This window comes from Chiloscyllium punctatum, chromosome 19, assembly GCF_047496795.1.
Source record: "Chiloscyllium punctatum isolate Juve2018m chromosome 19, sChiPun1.3, whole genome shotgun sequence".
Lineage (NCBI taxonomy): Eukaryota > Metazoa > Chordata > Chondrichthyes > Orectolobiformes > Hemiscylliidae > Chiloscyllium > Chiloscyllium punctatum.
This window is the reverse complement of record NC_092757.1, coordinates 87,965,929-87,984,155: the sequence shown is the minus strand read 5'-3', so window position 1 is coordinate 87,984,155 and position 18,227 is coordinate 87,965,929. Positions and strand designations below refer to the sequence as shown.

Here is an 18,227-nt window from a genome sequence, read left to right as displayed (position 1 = left end):
GCCAATTAACTAACTAACACTAACACACACACACACACACACACACACACACACACACACAATTTGTTCTTCTTTTGATTAATGTCCTAACCATACACATATGAGCAGGCAGCTGGTTAACAAAAGCTTTCAGCACATTCTGCTGCACACCGCAAACTTCATTATATTTCATTAATTGAAGAAAATGGAAAAAATAGAAAAAAAGGTTAAACATTAGCATTTTGAACTTGAGAAGGAAATGGAACAAGGAGCTGAGGAAATTGATTTCTGGTTCCAGAGAAGCTTAACCCCTGGTGAACCGGAGGAAGATCTCTGTGACAGCAAGTAATCTCATGGCCACAAATGGACTCTTGTTCACTGCCTCTGGGAGCTGCTGAGCTTCTCTCTACATTCACTGTCAGGCTGGCCCTCCTGTAAAATTTCTTTCTTCTTCCTCATTTTGTAGATCGTAGGAACATCTTTCAAAGTATAGCATAGTGTTCTCCACCCGAATCCTTGTATCGTCTCACTGAGAGTTATCTCACTCACTCACTCACTCACTGTCAGCCTTTGAAAGTGTGGGTTTGATACTTCTCTGGGGTAACTCTTTGGTAAAACAATTTCGTTGAAGGGCTTGTACCCAAAAGTGGCATTTCATATGACAAAGAAGCAGCACTCTGAAAGCTTGTGATTTCAAATATATTTCAACTATAACCTGGTGTCGTGTGACTTCTAGTAAAACAAAGAGTTACAGATGTTAAAAATCTGAAAGAAAAACAGAAATTGCTGGAGAAACTCAGAGCTTCACATTCTGAAGGACGGTCAATGAACTCAAAATGTTAACTCTGCTTTCCTTCCACAGATGGTGCCAGTCCTGGTCTGTAGCAATTTTTGTTAAGAATAATTTTCCTGATTTTGTACTCAATGCCTCCATTTATGAAGCCCTAAATACCCACATACTTTGCTAACCACTCCCTCAATGTGTCCTGTGACCTTTCAGGTTCCAAGCCCACGAATCCTCAGACATTCAGTATACCTTCTGTATATTTTGTTAGAATATGTTCCATCTAGTCTCTCCCTACTGCTAGAAAGAATTGTCTCACACTCCTCTGCATTAAATTTCATCTGCCACAGCTCGACCATTCTGCCAGCCCATCTACGTCCTGTTGTAGGTGACTGATACCAGCATGGGTTGAGGAGTGCCAGGAAACATACCTGGAGTATGTGCTTACTGCTGGTCTCTGACAATTCCCTGGACTCTGTATCACACTGGCCAGTGGCTCCATCAGCTGCACCAGTAAGAACCTATTCTACAACTTGTTTAATGATTGCTCCTTGTTCTCGGTCTTCCCGTTTGTGATTCATTTGCCATTTCCTCACTGCTTTATGTGCCCTTTCCCATTATGTCCCATCCATCTCTTTCTGATCATTGTTTTTCTTGTGCTCTATAAATGTTTAGCACAGAATATTAGCTCATAAAAATATAATAAGTATCTCTCTTTAGTTTATGAGCCAAGGTCCTTTAGTAGGTTTGAGAGGACAGGTAGAAAGCTGAGAGTGTCACAATAAAACTATCTCTGCCTTGGTTCACCTCAAAAATCTATAATCATGCTGTTTGCTGTATTCTGTAACCAAAAAAATCTAACTCTACTGGCTACTGTCAATCATGTCCAGAGTAGATAAATTGAGAATACTCGATAAGGTCAGCCTTCTAGAATGGGAGCTGAGGCAGAATAAAGGTGGTATGTGATTTATGACTGTCTGGTTCATGAAGATGATCTTATACAGGGATGTCACTTTAAAGATCTAAAGGTTGGGGGGGGGGGGGGGGGGAAGAGGGGACTGAACTGAATGAATTATATTGCCAGTTTGCTAACTGGTATTCCTTTTTTATTGAGGACTAATTTTTAAACTGCCTGATTTACACAGTCAATGTGTTTCAGGTGTAATTCAGCCCTCATTCAGGAACTGTTGTTTCACTAGCTGGTCATAGGCTGTGTGTTACTCTTTTCCCTTTTACTTTGAGAAAAGGACAATGTTGATTTTGTGGCAGGGCTTAGCCTTTGCATTATTTTTTTTTGTTTTTTGAATGTGTTTTCACTTTTAGTTTGGTCTGAGCTCCTGTGAGAAAATGTACCTTTCCAGATGTGCTGTTCCTGTGGGTAGGCCTGGCCCTTTGTTGGTGGACTAGGCCTCTGTTAAGACTGAACGTCTGTGTGTGCGCACTATGGGGTGAGCATTTGTTGCATCATGGGGTTCGGGAATGGACCAAACCCCTGTGAGTTAACTGCACCATTACAATGTACTGTGGGCATATGAGTGGATCTGGTTCTCTATGGATAGGCCAGGCCTCTATGGAGACTGAATACCTGTGTGTGCGCTGCAGGGTGTACATTTGCTGCCTTTGGGAGTGGGCTCTGCCCTTTGTTGTGAACTCTGTTTTTGGCAATGGACTCTGCAGTTTAGAGTGGATTCAATTTCTGACAATGCACTTTGTATACTGGAGTGGACTCTGTTCCTGGGAAAGGACTTTACATTTTGAAGAGAACTGTTTATGATAATGAACTCTGTACTAGAAGGGACTCTGTTGATAATTGACTGTTGTGCTGCTTGTGGGGTTTATCACCTGCACTATCTTGAGTCCCTGGGTCTGGCAGGCCTTACTGTGATCTGGGAAGCCCATAGATTATCCTGAAAGCTGTAACCCTGAGAGCCGGAGGATGGGTAGGCTATCCTGTGAACATGAGGGTGGGTAGGCTGTCCCAATGCCGCTGAACCCGAGAGATGGAAGGTGGGTTGGCTGTCCTGGCACTGTTGTCCCAAGAAGGGGTAATCGGGACGGGCTGTCCTATAGGTGGCTGGTGTGTGACAGTGGCCGAGAGCCATAAGGTATGTAGGGGCAGGCTGAGATTCGGAAGGCTTGTGGGCTGCCCTGCGCACTGTTGCCCTAGGAAAGGGAATGGGCTGTCCTTAAGGTGGCCGGAAGGTATGAAGGGTGGTTAGGGAAGCCAGAAAGTAGGTATGCCGTCCTGATCACTGTTGTCTTGGGGAGCTTTGGGAAACAGGACGGGCTGTCCTAGAGATGGCCGGAAGGGGCATGGGGTGGACCGAGAGCCAGAAGGGGGGGGGGGGGGGGGTGGACTGCTTTTGAGTGGTTGGAAGGTGGGAGGGACAGGATGCTTGCTGGGTTGCTGGAGGGGTCTGTATTCTATGCACTGTTTCTTATCTAATTGGACTCTCTTGTATGTATCTGTTACTGATTCTTTTGTGATGACTGAAAGTGGGATTTGAGGTTTGTCCTCATTTCCCTGAAAACTGGATGAATGGTAGGGTTTGGGGCCTGGCTTTGCTGCTCCTTTCCCTTGTAAATTGCTATTTCTCTGTATACAGCTGCTGATGTTAACTGTTTTGCAAACTGTATTGGTTAATAAAATAAACAGGAGATTCAGAACTTCTCCTCAACCTAGGCTCTGAGCTGGCTGGTCAGAGCCCACGTGCTGTGCACATGTGAAAATATAAGGTGACTTGGTGACGGTATACTGGCCACTGTACAGTTATTTCATCCTGCATTGTTATTTCATTGTGTTTTGACTTGTGTACAAATCGACTTGCAAATGGACTCCATTTCCTGCCTATAAAGAGAGCATTGCTATACACCTGTTTTCTCTGGTCAGTGAAAAAGTAACTTCCTCCTTCAGAATTTGGAGCTCAAACCAATGGGATGCCATTCAATGGAACATGAGGAGACCATTCAGCCCCTCGGTCCATTCTGACATTCAAATAGATCACCACGCTTCAAATCCAATTTGAAAACAACTTAATTATTGATTTTTAAATGTGAATGTTTCATTGATTATATCAAGCTGTGTAACTGGAGTTACCTAGACAATGGCTTCAAGGGTTTTTCCTCTAAATTGGCAATCCACTACACCAGTTGTTCCTTTAGAAGTTAAGCACTTTGGTACTCTTTAACTCATTACATGGTTCTGTGGCAATTTCTGTCTCACAGTACTCATATCAACACTGCCTTGTAAAAGGGATAACAATTATTTTTTTCTCAGTGGTGATTAAGTCTTTGAACAAACACCAGCAGAAAGAGTATGTGGGAGCTAGTATGGACTTGACTGGCCAAAAGAGCCCATTCATGCTGTGTTCTCTGTAACCTTGATCTGCGAGTATTGCAGAATCATTACTGCACAGAAGGAGGCCATTCAGTCCATATCTGCACCTGCTTTCTGAATGAACAATTCATGTTGTTCCTACTCTCCTTCCTTCAGCCCATAACCCTGCACATTCTCCCTGTTCAGACAGCAGTCAAACTGATTTTGAAGGCTTCAATTGAACTTGCCTCCAGCACACTCTCAGGTACAGGATTCCACAGCCTGAACCACTTGTTGCATTAAAATATTCCTCTTAATTTTCATAGTCATAATTGTAGTCAAACAACATGAAACAGACCCTTCAGTCCAACTTTTCCACGACAACCACATTCCCAAACTAAACTAGCCCCACCTGCCTGCTTTTGGCCCACATCTCTCCAAACCTTTCCTACTCATGTACTCATTCAAATGTCTTTTAAATGTTGTAACTGTACGTGCATCCACCATTTCCGTTGGCATTTCATTCTACGCACTAACCACTGTGAAAAGAAAAAAGTTGCTCCTCATATCTTTAAATCTTTCACCGTAAAAATATACCCCCTAGTTTTGAATTCCCCCACCATTAAAAACATGTCTCCCCCCCCCTCTTTAAATTGACCCAATGCCCCAGTATCCACTGTACTCTGAGGAAGTGAATTCCACAGATACACCACCCGTTGAGAGAAGTAATTTCTCCTCCTCTGTTTTACATCCGCCACCCCTTATCCTAAAACTCACTCTGGATCTCCCCACACGAGGAAACTTCCTCTCTGCATCAACTGTGTTAGCCCTTTTTGGCATCCTACACACCACGATGAGATCTCCTTGCATTCTCCTAAAGTGTCACTTGTATGAATGAAAATACAGTGAAAAGTGTATAAGTTGTTTAAATTACTAAATCTCTCTTCATAAAACCTATCTAAGCTCATCGTGATCTTACAAACCTGTATAAGGTCATCCCTCAGTCTCTGATGCTCCAGTGAAAAAAGTTACAGCCTATTTAGCCTCTCAAATCACAAACACTCTAGTCCCTACAGTATCTAGTATCTTCAGGAACCTCTGCTCTGAGAAATTCAAAGCAGCGGAGTAATTAAAGCAGAGAAAGTTTTCTTTCATACGAGGGGGCAAGGGGAGGAGGTGCAAAAGAGAAAATCACAGACAATGAGAAAAAGAGGTCATCAACAGTTGTGGAACTCATTTGTCAGAGCATCGTCGTCAACAGCGAGATAGAAGAAAAAAGAGAGAGACTTTGAAGAGGTCAATTTGATGCACCCTCAGCTTATAAATAAGAATGAAAAAAATTAATTGCAGAATTATCAAAGCGGCAACGTGAAATGAAAGTCATCTCTCTGTTGAGCTGCTTTAATGAGAGTCAAGCTGACTGATTCTTCACCACTGCCCCACCTCGATCATTTCTCTCCCCCCACCCGAACCAATAAAGAGCTCTTGAATAGAAGCATTTAGGCTTTGGCTAATTGTTTGACTGCTCCTAGCTCCTGGGTGAGTGGCTAAATGAAGCCTGGAATGAATGGGCATGCAGACTAGCAGAGACTAGTCATTAAATCTAGTCAGGCAGAATGTAGCCGGAATTAAAAAAAAGACATATCAATTCCATTAAAGATCCACGAGCCTATACTCAGACTAATGAATGGTTTGAAATGTTTCCCTTGGCTGGTGAGGGGAGGGGGATCTCGGAGGTTGGGCAAGGATCCCATATCGTAATAGAAATCAGAGCTTAGGGAAATTTATTATTTTTCTTTTGGCAAATGGTATTGTACAGTGAAACTGAATTGTCTGGTTTCAGGTTTTTTTTTGTTTACATTTTTCTTAAACAAAATGTTAATAGGATCTTTCGTGGGGCCACAGCATGGCTACAGGACAGCAATTTCTACAGACAGTAACCAATCCTGTGCTTTTTCCCTGTTGGACTTTAGGAATTTATCCTGCAGTACACGAGGAGGCCATTTGGCCTATCATGCCTGAGTTGGCTTTTTTCAACAACTGTCTAATTAACTCCCCGCTCACCCTGCAAATGAATAAAGTACTCCTTCTTTCCCCTCAGGGAAATCTTAATGAAAAGAAGTGACGTGTTGGATCAAAAGGGTTGTTAATGTGCATATGCGGATGGAACTTGATGATGTGGGTGTGGTGCCAATCAAATGGGCTGCTTTGTCCTGGATGGTACCAAGCTTCTTGAGTGTTTTTGGGGCTGCACCCATCCAGGCAAGTGGGGAGTATTGCATCACACTCCTGACTTGTGCCTTGTAGATGGTGGACAGGCTTTGGGGAATCCGGATGTGAGTTACTCACTGCAGTGACAGGATTCCTAGTCTAGTGAGATTACCACTACCATCACCCTTCCCATGAAGGTAGATAGTGTTGGGCCTGGTGTCCAACCAGCTGCTGGGGCGAAGGTTCAGAGGACACAAATCCACATTGCCCTTACAATTCGGCACTGATTAGCACAGAGGCAGTTTCTGAATGTTGGGTTGTTGGAACAGAGCAGCAGAAAATTCACCCAGCACTGCGACCTCCCCGCCCAACACTGTTAGAGTTTCACATGACCAAAGCTGACACTTCCCAGAGAGGGAGTTACAATCCCTGAGGGGGTTCTCCTTGGAGTGAGATGTTACCTCGAGGCTCCCTCTGCCGAGGTGGACATCATGCTTCAGGAAAGGCTTCGAGAAGTCGAGAGGTTTATGACAGTGATTCCAGGACTGAGGAATTACACTTACATTACATTGAGGAAAAACCATGGAGGGTCTGGGAACAGGGATGAGAATTTTAAAACGGAAGCATTGTTGGACTGAGGGTCAATACACCAGTGAGTTGTGGGGTAATAGGCGATCACAATGGTGCATGGTTGGGTAAGATTTTCATTGAATTCTAGTTTAGGGAAAGTAGAAGATGCCCAGGGCTTTTGCCCGAAACGTCGATTTCGAAGCTCCTTGGATGATGCCTGAATTGCTGTGCTCTTCCAGCACCACTAATCCAGCACTGCAAGAGGCAATGCTAGCGGTAACAAAAGCATGACTGGAATAAAAAAAACAAGAATAAGACCTTTCTAAGGCCGTGTTTCAAAAGCAAATGGGGAAGTACAACAGATGCTGCAGATGGTTCAGTGCATCTCCTGGTGTTTAACCCTGAAGGCTTAACCTGGAGGACTCTCTATATTGGCACCAGTACAAAGTCAAACAGAGAGTGAAGCAATCTCGTCAGCATTGACTGACCTTTCCCTGAGATCAGCTGCAGTGTGGTACAAACTGCAAATCTGCTTGTAGTGAAAACCTACTCATAGAAAGACAAGGCTCAGTCGTGATCCAACTATTACAGGACTATTTAAAAAAAAACACGCCTTGCCTTTTCCCTCCACCACTTCCATCCTTGCTCTTTCTCAAAGGCTCTCGAGCAGAAAAGCAAGATCTCGAGTCACTCTTTTCTCTTTGCTGACCTTTCGGCAGGTGTACAGGCATCTGGTTTCCTCTGCCAGGACTCACGCTGCCAGTCAGAGAGGCGTGAAGTGAATAAAGGATCCCAGTCGCTCTGCTGCTGTACTGAGAAACTCCTAAAATAAAACTGCAGAGTCAATTGGGATGCCTGAAGGATCAATTGGATGGGATGGGGAGGTGGAGTTGAAGGTCTCCGTTCACCTGCCCCTGCTCTCACACTGGCACCTCAGGAAGGGTGGGAGAGAAGGGAAACACAAACCACACGCTAGTCGTATCGCCCTCCCCACACCGGCCTGGACAATATATGGGTTACACGGGCCATGGGCAAGCACCAGTGAGTGGTGAAGTAGTTCAAAAGATCATACTTGGAGAACTTGCTTTATAGAATTAAAGAATCCCTAGTGTGGCAGCAGGCCATTCAGCCCATCGAGTGCACTTCAACCACACAAACAGCATCCCAGCCAGACCTCGCCCCTCCCACAACTTATCCCTATAACCTTGCATTTCCCATGGCTATCCCATCAGGCCTGCACATTCCCTGGACACTGTAGATGATGTAGCATAGTCAATCCCATAACCTCCACATCTTTGGACTTTAAGAGGAAATAGGAGCACGCGGAGGTAGACTACGCAGACAGAGGGACCACGTGCAAGCTCCACATAGTTGCCTGAGGCTAGAATCAAATATATCACAAGATACTCTTGAAGTGAAATATAGAATTGAGGACAAGGCTTGCAGAACTATGGTGAGCCAGAGGTTGGAGAATTTGCAATAAAAACAGAAAAAATGGTGGAGGAACTCAGCAGGTCTGGCAGCATCTGTGGAGAGGAACAGAGGTGACATGTTGAGACCGATATGATTTCCTTGGAGAATCGACAGCCATCAAAAGGCAGTGGGAGCCGAGCCTTGATAAGCAAAGGGGGTGAAAGGTATTCAGAGGGAGGTGAGAATGTGCTGTATTCAGATCAGTCGTCACCTTAATGAATGGTGGAGCAGTCTTGAGGGGCTGAATGGCCTGCTCCTGATTTAACTGTCCATGTGTTGAGGTATTCTGGATAGAATGGATTGGGAAAAGAAATCTTCTCTAATAGTGTGGGGGTCAAGAACAAAAAAAAGCATAGATTCAAGGGAATTCAAGGGATGCTATGGCATCTGATTAGGGTTAGGAATGTGCTGCCTGACAGTCATGATTCGGAGATGCCGTGGGGTGGACTGGGGTGTACAAAGTTAAAAATCACACAACACCAGGTTATAGTCCAGCAGGTTTAATTGGAAGCACACTAGCTTTCGGAGTGATGCTCCTTCATCAGGTGATTGTCAGGCTAGTGTGCTTCCAATTAAACCTGTTAGACTATAACCTGGTGGTGTGTGATTTTTAACTCTGCCTGACAGTGTAACTGAACTTGATTCGATTGGGGTTTTCAGGAGTTATTTTCACTGTGATTTAAAAAGGAAGAATGTGCAGTACTACGGGAGGGGAGGAGGGTCACAGTATGGCACTGCTCAACAGACCTGAAGACCCCTCTCCACCCCGGCTATACTCTCTTCCACCCTCTTCTGTCGGGCAGAAGATATAAAAGTTTATACAAATGTATGAACAGATTTAAGAACAGCTTCTTCCCCACTGTTATCAGATGTTTGAATGGACCTCTTAATCTTAATGGAAAACAAAAGACGCTGGAGACCTCATTGATTCAGGCAGCATCCATGGAGAGAGAGCAAGCTAATGTTTCATGTCTAAACTTGAAATGTTAGCTTGCTCTCACCATGGATGCAATCTGACCCATTGAGATCTCCAGCATTTTTGATTTTCAGTACAGTTTCCAGCATCTGCAGTAATTTGTTCCTCTTTCATGTTAATGTTGATCTCTCTCTGCACCTTCTCAGCAGCTGTAACACTGTCTCCTGCACTCTGTTCTGTTACCCTGATGCAATTGTATAGTACGACCTGCCTGTAAAGGATGTATGACAACACTTTTCACCGTACCTCGGCAATCAAATCTAAAGCTAGCACAGACGAGATGGGTTGAACAGATGCGCTTGTGCGCTGCAACAATTCTGTGAATCCGTGAGTCCTGCATGTTTTGACTTTTGAAAGCAATTATACAATCAGTTCCGAGATCTATTTAACTGATAGTGAGGAAATGGTCTCCTTTCCTGCTTCTTTAATCGCTTCTCAGTGAAACATGAACAATGGTTTACCATTTTACAATTTGCAGTCTGTTATGTAATTCTTAATGGAAGATTGTTTGAAAGCAGGCCTCTGTCACCCAGGCTGTAACTCACTGTTAACCTGTTACTGTCAAAGGGACAGCTGTTGTCACTTCAAAAGGAATCAGAATTCAGATCATCCCAACTTCAAACTGACTCCAGGAGTCCTGGCTTTGCACTAGATCTCAGAGGCTGGAAGGAATTCAGTTTCCTGAACCCAGCAGTGAACACTGAGGCAAACTATCGGTCAAAATGGATCAAACGTATTTCTTCGTGTGGTCCTATAACTATTTTAGCAAGGTGGGGCCAGAAGGAAGCCATTCAGCCCCTGGTAAATGTTCCACTCAGAAATGCTTCTGAACTAATCTCGTAAATGGCATGCCTGAAATTATTAAAATGCTGCCCCTTTGTCCTAGACTCACCAACCAAAGTAAAAAAAAAATCTATCTATCCATCAATCCCTCTGAAAATCCTGAAAATAAACTCAATCAAATCCCCCTAATCTTGGAAGGTTTTATATACGGTGCACATGAGCTCTACGTATCACTGAACCCTCAGAACCCAATGTCCAATGGGATAATCAGTGGGCAAACTGAGCACATATTCCACAATCTAGAGGGTTTAATAAACTCCCACGTTCAGAGGATGGTTCATGCCAGCAAAATATTTTGTTTGCGCCAGGGATGTGGGTGACAATGGCTAGTCCAGCATTTATTGCTCATTCCTAATTAACAAGAACATTATTAAGAATCATCCACATTGCTTTAGGTTTGCATTTGCCAGATTGGGTATGGACGCAAATTGTCTTTTCTGAAGGCCACTGGTGAATCCGATGGATTTTTACTACAATTGACAGTGCCTTTATAGTCACCATTAAACACACTTTTAATTTCTGATGTTGAATGAACTCCAATTTCAACATTTGCCCTGTCCCCAAAATATTAGCCTGGCGCTCTGGATTACTAGTCCAGTGATATTAGCACTCCACCAGTAGATCCCACCAATATCTCAATCCCTACAATACTGGGAAAATGGCTTCGATTATGCCATGGCTTTCTCATCATTCTTTGTACCTCCATGATCTTGGGTGATCCTTGCCGTCCAAGTGTACCGAGAATCAGGCCCCACATTGTTGCCTTTGCAGCCGTTGCTATTGCGTCCTTTCTGATTGCCTGCATCGCTCCATGGTCGTAGAGCTCACGTGTTAGGACTTTGTTGTAAGGGTCATACCTGCAAGACCAGAGAGCACATGTCATGGAGAAAGTGAAAGAAGCAAAGAGTCCATCTGAATGACCTGGCCTTTGACCTTTCAATTACACATCATCCTGCCACTAGCTTCAGGATTGGCCTTCAATCTTGTTGAAATGCGAGGCATGTTGTCAAAGCTCTTGGCCTTGCACTCATCAGAACCATAAGACCTTAACCATAAGAACTGTAAGACACAGGAGCAGAATTAAGCCATTTGGTCCATCAAGTCTGCTTCACTATTTAATCACAGTTGATGTGTTTTGCAAAACCATTCTCTTGCCTTATCCGTGTAACCCTTGATCCCCTTACTAATCAAGATCCTTTCTATCTTGGTCTTAAATACACTCAATGACTTGGCCTCCACAGCCCTCTGCAGCAATGAGTTCCACAGATTCCCCTACTCCTAGTTGAAGATATTCCTCCTCATCTCAATTCTAAAGGCTCATCCCTTCACTCTGAGGTTGTGCCCCAGGTCTTAGTTTCCACTCAGAGGAGAGACTTCTTCTCCATGTCCACTCTATTCTGGCCTCTCACTACTCTCTGGGTTTCAATCAGACCTCCTCATCCTTCTAAACTCTACTGAGTACAGACCCAGAGTCCTCAACTGCTCCTCATATGACAAGTCCTTCATCCCCAGGATCATTCTTGTAAACCTTATTTGAACCCCTTCCAACGCCAGCACAGCCTTCCTTTAGATATGGGGCCCAAAAATGCTCATAATATTCCAAATGCAGCCTGATCAGAGCCTTATACAGCCTTGACAGTACATTTCTGATCTTGCATTATAGCCTTCTTGAAATGAATGCTAACACTGCATTTACCTTCCTATATGCCTACATGCATGAACATGCATGTTAACCTTAAGAGAATCCTGAACTGGGACTCCCTTGTATTTCAGAATAAGTCCCTTAGTATTTCAGACTTCCAAAGTCTTTCCCTAATTAGAAGATAGCCTGTGCCTCTATTCTTCCTACCAAAGTGCATAAACTTGCACTTAGCCACACTGTATTCCATCTACTATTTCTAAGCCCACTCTCCCAGCCTGTCCAAGGCCTTTTGTAGCCTCCCTGTCCCTCAACCTATCTTTGTGTCATCTGGAAACTTAGCAACAAAGCCCTCAGTTCCTTCATCTGGATCGTTAATGTATAACTTGAGGACTCTGGTCCCAAAACTAACTATTGAAAAAGACCCCTTTACTCCCACTGTTTGCCTTCTGTCAGACAAGACAATTGCAAGAATGCCAAATCTCTAACAATTTATATTATAGGCAAAAGAAATGGGACTGACTGGGAAGTCTGATTGGCTGAGAAGTTACCATGGAGAAAGCAACGGGAAACTGCAGGTTCCCCAAGTTCTCAGATAATTAACAAAAAACAGGAGTGGGGAAAGGGAAGCTGTAACTGGGGTTGGGGTGTCGTCAGAGTTGCAAAGGCTAGAGAATCAGTTTCAACCTGACAACAAAGAGATACTATGCTAAGTGAAAGCTGGGACAATTTGAAATCATTGAGATAATGAATTCCTTAATTAATGTGGAATCTCTAGCTTAAGGCTGCATATGTTTGGGCAATATTATATAGATGATATAGAGTGGATGTTATTGTAATGAACGCTGAGTCAATTGTTAAATTAAAATCCAAATTTAAGATCAGAGATGCAATTTAAAAGGGTAATAATTGCCTGGTTGAAATCTTCCAGCTTTATGCATCTGTAATGGAAACACAATAGCTGTGACTTTACCTGTCTATGAAAGCAGCTGTGAAGAGAAATCAGAGTGAACGTTTCAAGTCCAGTGACCAGACTTGAAATGTTAATTCTGATTTCTCTTCTTTGATGCTGCCATGCCTGCTGAGCTTTTCCAGCATTATTTGGTTTTGTTTTTGATGTACAGCATCTGTAGTTCTTTTGGCATTTGTTAAGCATAATGTCCAGTTACATGATGCCTTCAGTGCAAACTTCCCGAGAGAGAGCGAGACGCTTAGGAAAATTAAAATTGAGATGGAAAAGAAATCTGAATTGAAGGCATATATTAAAGGGTGGAGGGGACAGGGATGAGAGGGAGCAAGACACTGGAAGCATTTTCAAAAAAAGAGACTTTAGAAAATGATGAGTTGCTGGACTGGGAGCCAGTATAAATTAGCGAGCCCAGGGGTGATGAAGGGACAGGATTTGGTGAGTCAGAAGATGGGCAGCAGCGTTTTAGATGTTTATCTGGGACACCATGCACGAACCTGGCCTATGGGATCATGGGGATGTCAAATCTTGTTGAGACAGAAGGTGAAGGATTTTAAACGATTTATCTGCCTTCTCCGAGAGAGGTGTGGATCATATTGTGCACTTACATGTAATGGGTCCCTCCAGTTTCCAGCCACCTTCTCCTGGTCAGCTATAGTGTGGCCCAGTAAATGGCATTGGTTATTGGCAAAGTCCTATCAACACGCACAAACACTGACCCACAGACAAATGTAACTCAATCAGTGCAGATTTCTAGATATTTTCTACTCAACCTGCTCAGAGATGTTATGACACACCTCTGGAGCAGCTAGGACTGGAACCCAGGACTCCTGGCTCAGAGGTAGGGACACTACCATTGTAACAACCCCAGATCCTACTGTAGATTTATCAATTTGCATTTCACAGCAGGTCACCAGTAAACAAAGCTGTTAGCATATATGGGATTGCCAAAGCATTGTAAAAGAGTGTTTCACTTCCACAGTACACCATTTTGCTGTTAGCTTCACATGGTTCTGTGGCACTGAGGGAGTGCTGCATTGTTGTACACATCAAACTGAGGCTGTGGCTACCTTCTCAGGTAGGCTTAAAAAAATCCAACCATGGCATGAATTCTGAGAGGGGGGTTGGGGGGGATGGTGTTGTCCCCAGCACCCTTCAGCCAAGACTTGTCCCTCAGCTGATAACCAAAGTGGGTGATCTGGACATTTGTTTCGTTGGTGTGTGGGATCTTGCTGTGCACCATCTGGCTGTGGAATCTCCTGCCATAGGAATGACACTTGAAGAGCATCTCGTGAATGATGAACACCCTGGACATTGCTGTGAGTGACTGGGGAAGAAAACAGGACAGGGATGTTTGCACTTGGTGGAAGATTTAGTTTCTTCAGTTGTAAGAGCATCGGAGTGTGAAGCTGATGGAGGGGGCTTGGCTTTTTGATGCATTCAAAGTTCAGAGGTGATGTGACAAAATCTCCAGCAACATACACAATCTACTTCCACTGAAAGTGGTGATAGGAGTGCAGATAATATCTTGTGGCCAATTTACCCCCTCACTACTGTTATCTCTGTCACCATTTTACAAAGATTACAGAAAACTCAAATTTGTTTTTTTTTCAAACTTCTGGAAACCCAAAAATAATTTTCTTATCTTTCTCCTGACAGCTGCTAACAGTCTCCGGTTAATGGAGTAAGCTCCCAGTTAAATGTTCGGCTCGGATAGTGGCTGGTAGTAAATGCTGCCTGAGCCAGTGACGCCCACATTCTGAGGATGAATGAGCAGCTAACCAGTCCACGTTACAATGTAAAGGTGCAACTCTGGGAAATAGACAAACAATCTGAATCGGGAGAGCTGCCTTTCTGCACACACGCTAACTGCTGGGACAAACAATTCAAGAAATTCCAGAGAATGTGGGATTATCAGTACTCGCTGATAATGGTGGGGAAGAGACCACTGCCCATCTCCCTCTGGAACACAGAAACATAAAAGATAGGTGCAGGAATAAGCATGGCAGGTCTTGCAAACTCAGTATCTCACTCCCGCTTTCTCTTCACACCACCGATCCCTTTAGCCACAAGGGCCGCGTCTAGTTCTCTCAGATATATCTTAACGAACTGGCCCCAACAGCCTCCTGTCGTAGAGAATTCCACAGGTTCACAACTCTGAGTGAAGAAATTCTTCCTCATCTCAGTCCTGAATAGCTTTGCAAACAAGCCTTTGCAAAGAAGGTCTGCAGAGAGGGAGAAGGAGATGCAGCGGATTTTGTTGAGGTTCAGCCTGAGCTGTTTCCTGATACCAATTTTGGTGCACTATGGGCTTTAATTTCTTTATTCTTGCTGGGGATCCAGGCACATGGGGCATGTCTCAAACAGTGCATGAGCTGAGTGGGTTTCAGAGAATAACGAGAGCGAACCACATGGCTGTGGGTCTGGAGTCACCAGACCAGGTAAGGATGGGAGATACTCTTCCCTGAAGGACATTAGTGAATTTAATAGGTTTATCTCAACAATCAAACAATGGTTACATGGTCACCATTAGACTAGTTTTTAACACCAAATTTTTTTTTAATGTTCAATTCAAATTTCAGCATTGTCAATGATGGGATTTGAACCATGTGCCCAGAACATTAGCCTGGGACTTGTTATTGGCTTTCCCTCTAATTTTCTGACTGGCTCTGTAGGCCCCTGAGAACCGTGTGCTGCAGCGATTACGGAACCCAAGTCAGTGCCACAATTGGAATGCCAATGACACTCACGGTGGGTGAACATCGGAGTGACTGCGCATACACACAGCTGCGCAGCTTAGAGAGAACATTGCTTGAGATTATTGCTCTAGGGACATTAGTACAATGCCAGTGCCACCGTTCTAGTTATCTGCCAGACATGCAGACTGAGGTAAAAATCCTCTGAGGCTAGAGCACCATGAAGGTGGTGAGAGACAATCTTTGATCAGCCAGAAGGCCACTGGCCTTCCAGGGTAAAGAGCTTTCAACGAGCGGATGATGCAGACTGGCACATTCCAAGGTCCAGCACTGGATAATGCACTGAAGCTCAGGGCAGTAGCCACAAAGGCTTAATAAAGATGGCTCATGATGTAAGGGTATCCCTAGGGGCCTCTTGTGGCGAAATGGGAGTGATCCTCACCTCTGAGCCAGGAGGCCCAAATTCAGATCCCACCTGTTCCAGAGTTGTGTCATAACATTCTTGAGCAGGTTGATTAAAAAATACCTATAAGGCTGTCCCACCACAGAAGGGTCAGGGATCTGTAAAATCCCTTGGGCGGTAAGCCTGACAATGTAAAAAGGAGCGGGGGCTGTGGAGATCTTTCTTGAAGCAGTGCAAACACAGGTCGAGCCACTCCCAACAACAACACCTCGCATTCACTTCATCACAGCAAACCGTTTCCTGAAGTGCATCACAAGGTTGCTAATGACAGAAACCTGACACTGGGTCACATACAAGCTGGCAATGGGACAAAGAGGGGTGTTCAAATGTGGTCTTAAAGGAGGAGAGAGAGGCAGAGATTTAGGGAGGCAGTTCCAGAGTGAAGGCAGCACGGTGGCTCAGTGGTTAGCACTGCTGTCTCACAGCACCAGGGCCTCGGGTTTGATTCTGGCCTCGGATGACTGTGTGGAGTTTGCCCATTCTCCCTGTGTCTGTGTGGGTTTCCTCCGGGAGCTCCGGTTTCCTCCCACAGTCCAAAGATGTGCCGCTCAGGTGAATTGGCCGTGCTAAATTGTCCATAGTGTTAGGTGCATTATTCAGAGGGAAATGTGTCTGGGTGGGTTACCCTTCAGAGGGTCGGTGTGGACTGGTTGGGCCGAAGAGCCTGTTTCCACACTGTAGGGAATCTAATCTAATGAAGGGTGCAGCTACCAATGGTGCAATGATGGAGCGGTAAGAACTTAAACAATGTGATTTGTTTCAGACTTTTCTTGACTATTTTCTCAGTGAGTCTGGTCAAGAGTTCTTGGGTTGAAGCGAGATGGATCTGTAAAGGATTAGAAAGACAAGAGCCACATTTGGAAATTATCCATCAAAACTTCTACCAATTTGATCTGGAAAAATGGAATATGTTTGCACAGGGGATTCCTGCTGGAGGGGAGAAGTGGCCACAGGAAGGAGAGTGCTCAAGCTGCTTGAAACTGAACTGATATATCCTTCCATTACACCCGTGGCCAGCAGTAACGGCAGGGGAGTTTCCTGGTCAGCCATCTGCAGAAAGCAGTGGCAAACCAATACAGTGTCTTCACAGGCAAAACTGTGAACCAATACACAGGTCCATGATCACCAGTGACCTTTTAGGGTAGGGTATCTGAAATGAAAGAGAGAGGGGGGTGGGGGGAATGGGCAGGGGGATGACGGAACACCTCTCACGATTGAGCTTTTAAACAAAACTAACATTACAGAGGAATGGACACTGAAATAACTCCATGAAGGCCAGTATCCCATTGCAAATCACCCTTTATTTACATGTACATCAGACATGACACGGTTAGGTTCTTTGCCGAGGTTTCAGGGACAGGATGCAATTCGCACAGACCAACTTCTGCAAACCGGTAAAGTTTAAGGCCTGTAAAAGCTAGGTGACCCCTTTGACCCTCTTCACAGGTATGCAAAGTCAAGTCAAAAGAGGCCCCGAACAAAGAAAACACATCTCCTTTATACAGGTCAGTTGGTAATGCTCACAGGTACTCTGGCCACTCCCCCCACCCCTCATAACCACATGTTACTCCAGGTACAATGATAGGATGAGATCAGCCTTGGAGATAATGCAAATGTAGACGTCCTATTTCTAGGGAATCATTATGCAGATGATTTCCTGACTCCGAGATTCCTCAAGACAATGTAGACATGAAATGTCCTAGCTTCGGGGCAACTTTGCAAATGAGTTCTGGCTCCGCTACTTCTGCAGACAATGTAGGTGTGATAGGCTTCAGCATCAAGGATGATCATGCAAGTGAACCTGATTGGCTGCAGGATGGCTATGAAAGTATTTCTAAATGGAAGGGACTGAATGAGAGTTTATTTTGATAATAGTAGGGGGTAATAGTAGATGACTGTCTAAATGAAGTGGGAGTCATCCACATTCCTGCATGGCTGCTGTCCCCACCCACTTGCAGAATGTTCATCCTCTGGAGGAAAACAGTGCAGTTTAACCCTTTAATATTACATTAATGTCCAGAGAGATAGTCCGATTTAATCTTCTAACATGACAACACTGACCCAGCTCGCTTAGAGCCGGATCCTAGGGTGAGCAGAACCCCTGACACTCCTGTTTCTGTCAGCCAGGGCTCCCCGATTGGACCAGGTTAACAGCCCCAATCAGGGAACACATAGTCTATGAGATCTACCTGGCTGGTTTCATTCTAATCACTACAGACCCAGTTACAGATTCGATTATCGCTGAGCAATACGTGGCGAGGGAAAAGAATTATGAATCAAATCCTAATTCCCTATGGAGACAGGAATAAA

The 18,227-nt window shown here is 44.4% G+C and overlaps 1 protein-coding gene across 2 annotated transcripts in view; it reads right to left on the bottom strand.

Moving 5' to 3' along the window:
• Positions 1 to 18,227, bottom strand: part of dph1 (diphthamide biosynthesis 1) — a 600,464-nt gene that overhangs the window by 101,649 nt on the left and 480,588 nt on the right. For both annotated transcript variants that reach the window (XM_072589988.1, XM_072589987.1), the window contains one exon: positions 10,853 to 11,009. In XM_072589988.1, the coding sequence (XP_072446089.1) occupies positions 10,853 to 11,009 (157 nt within the window). The remainder of the gene's footprint in view (positions 1 to 10,852; positions 11,010 to 18,227) is intronic.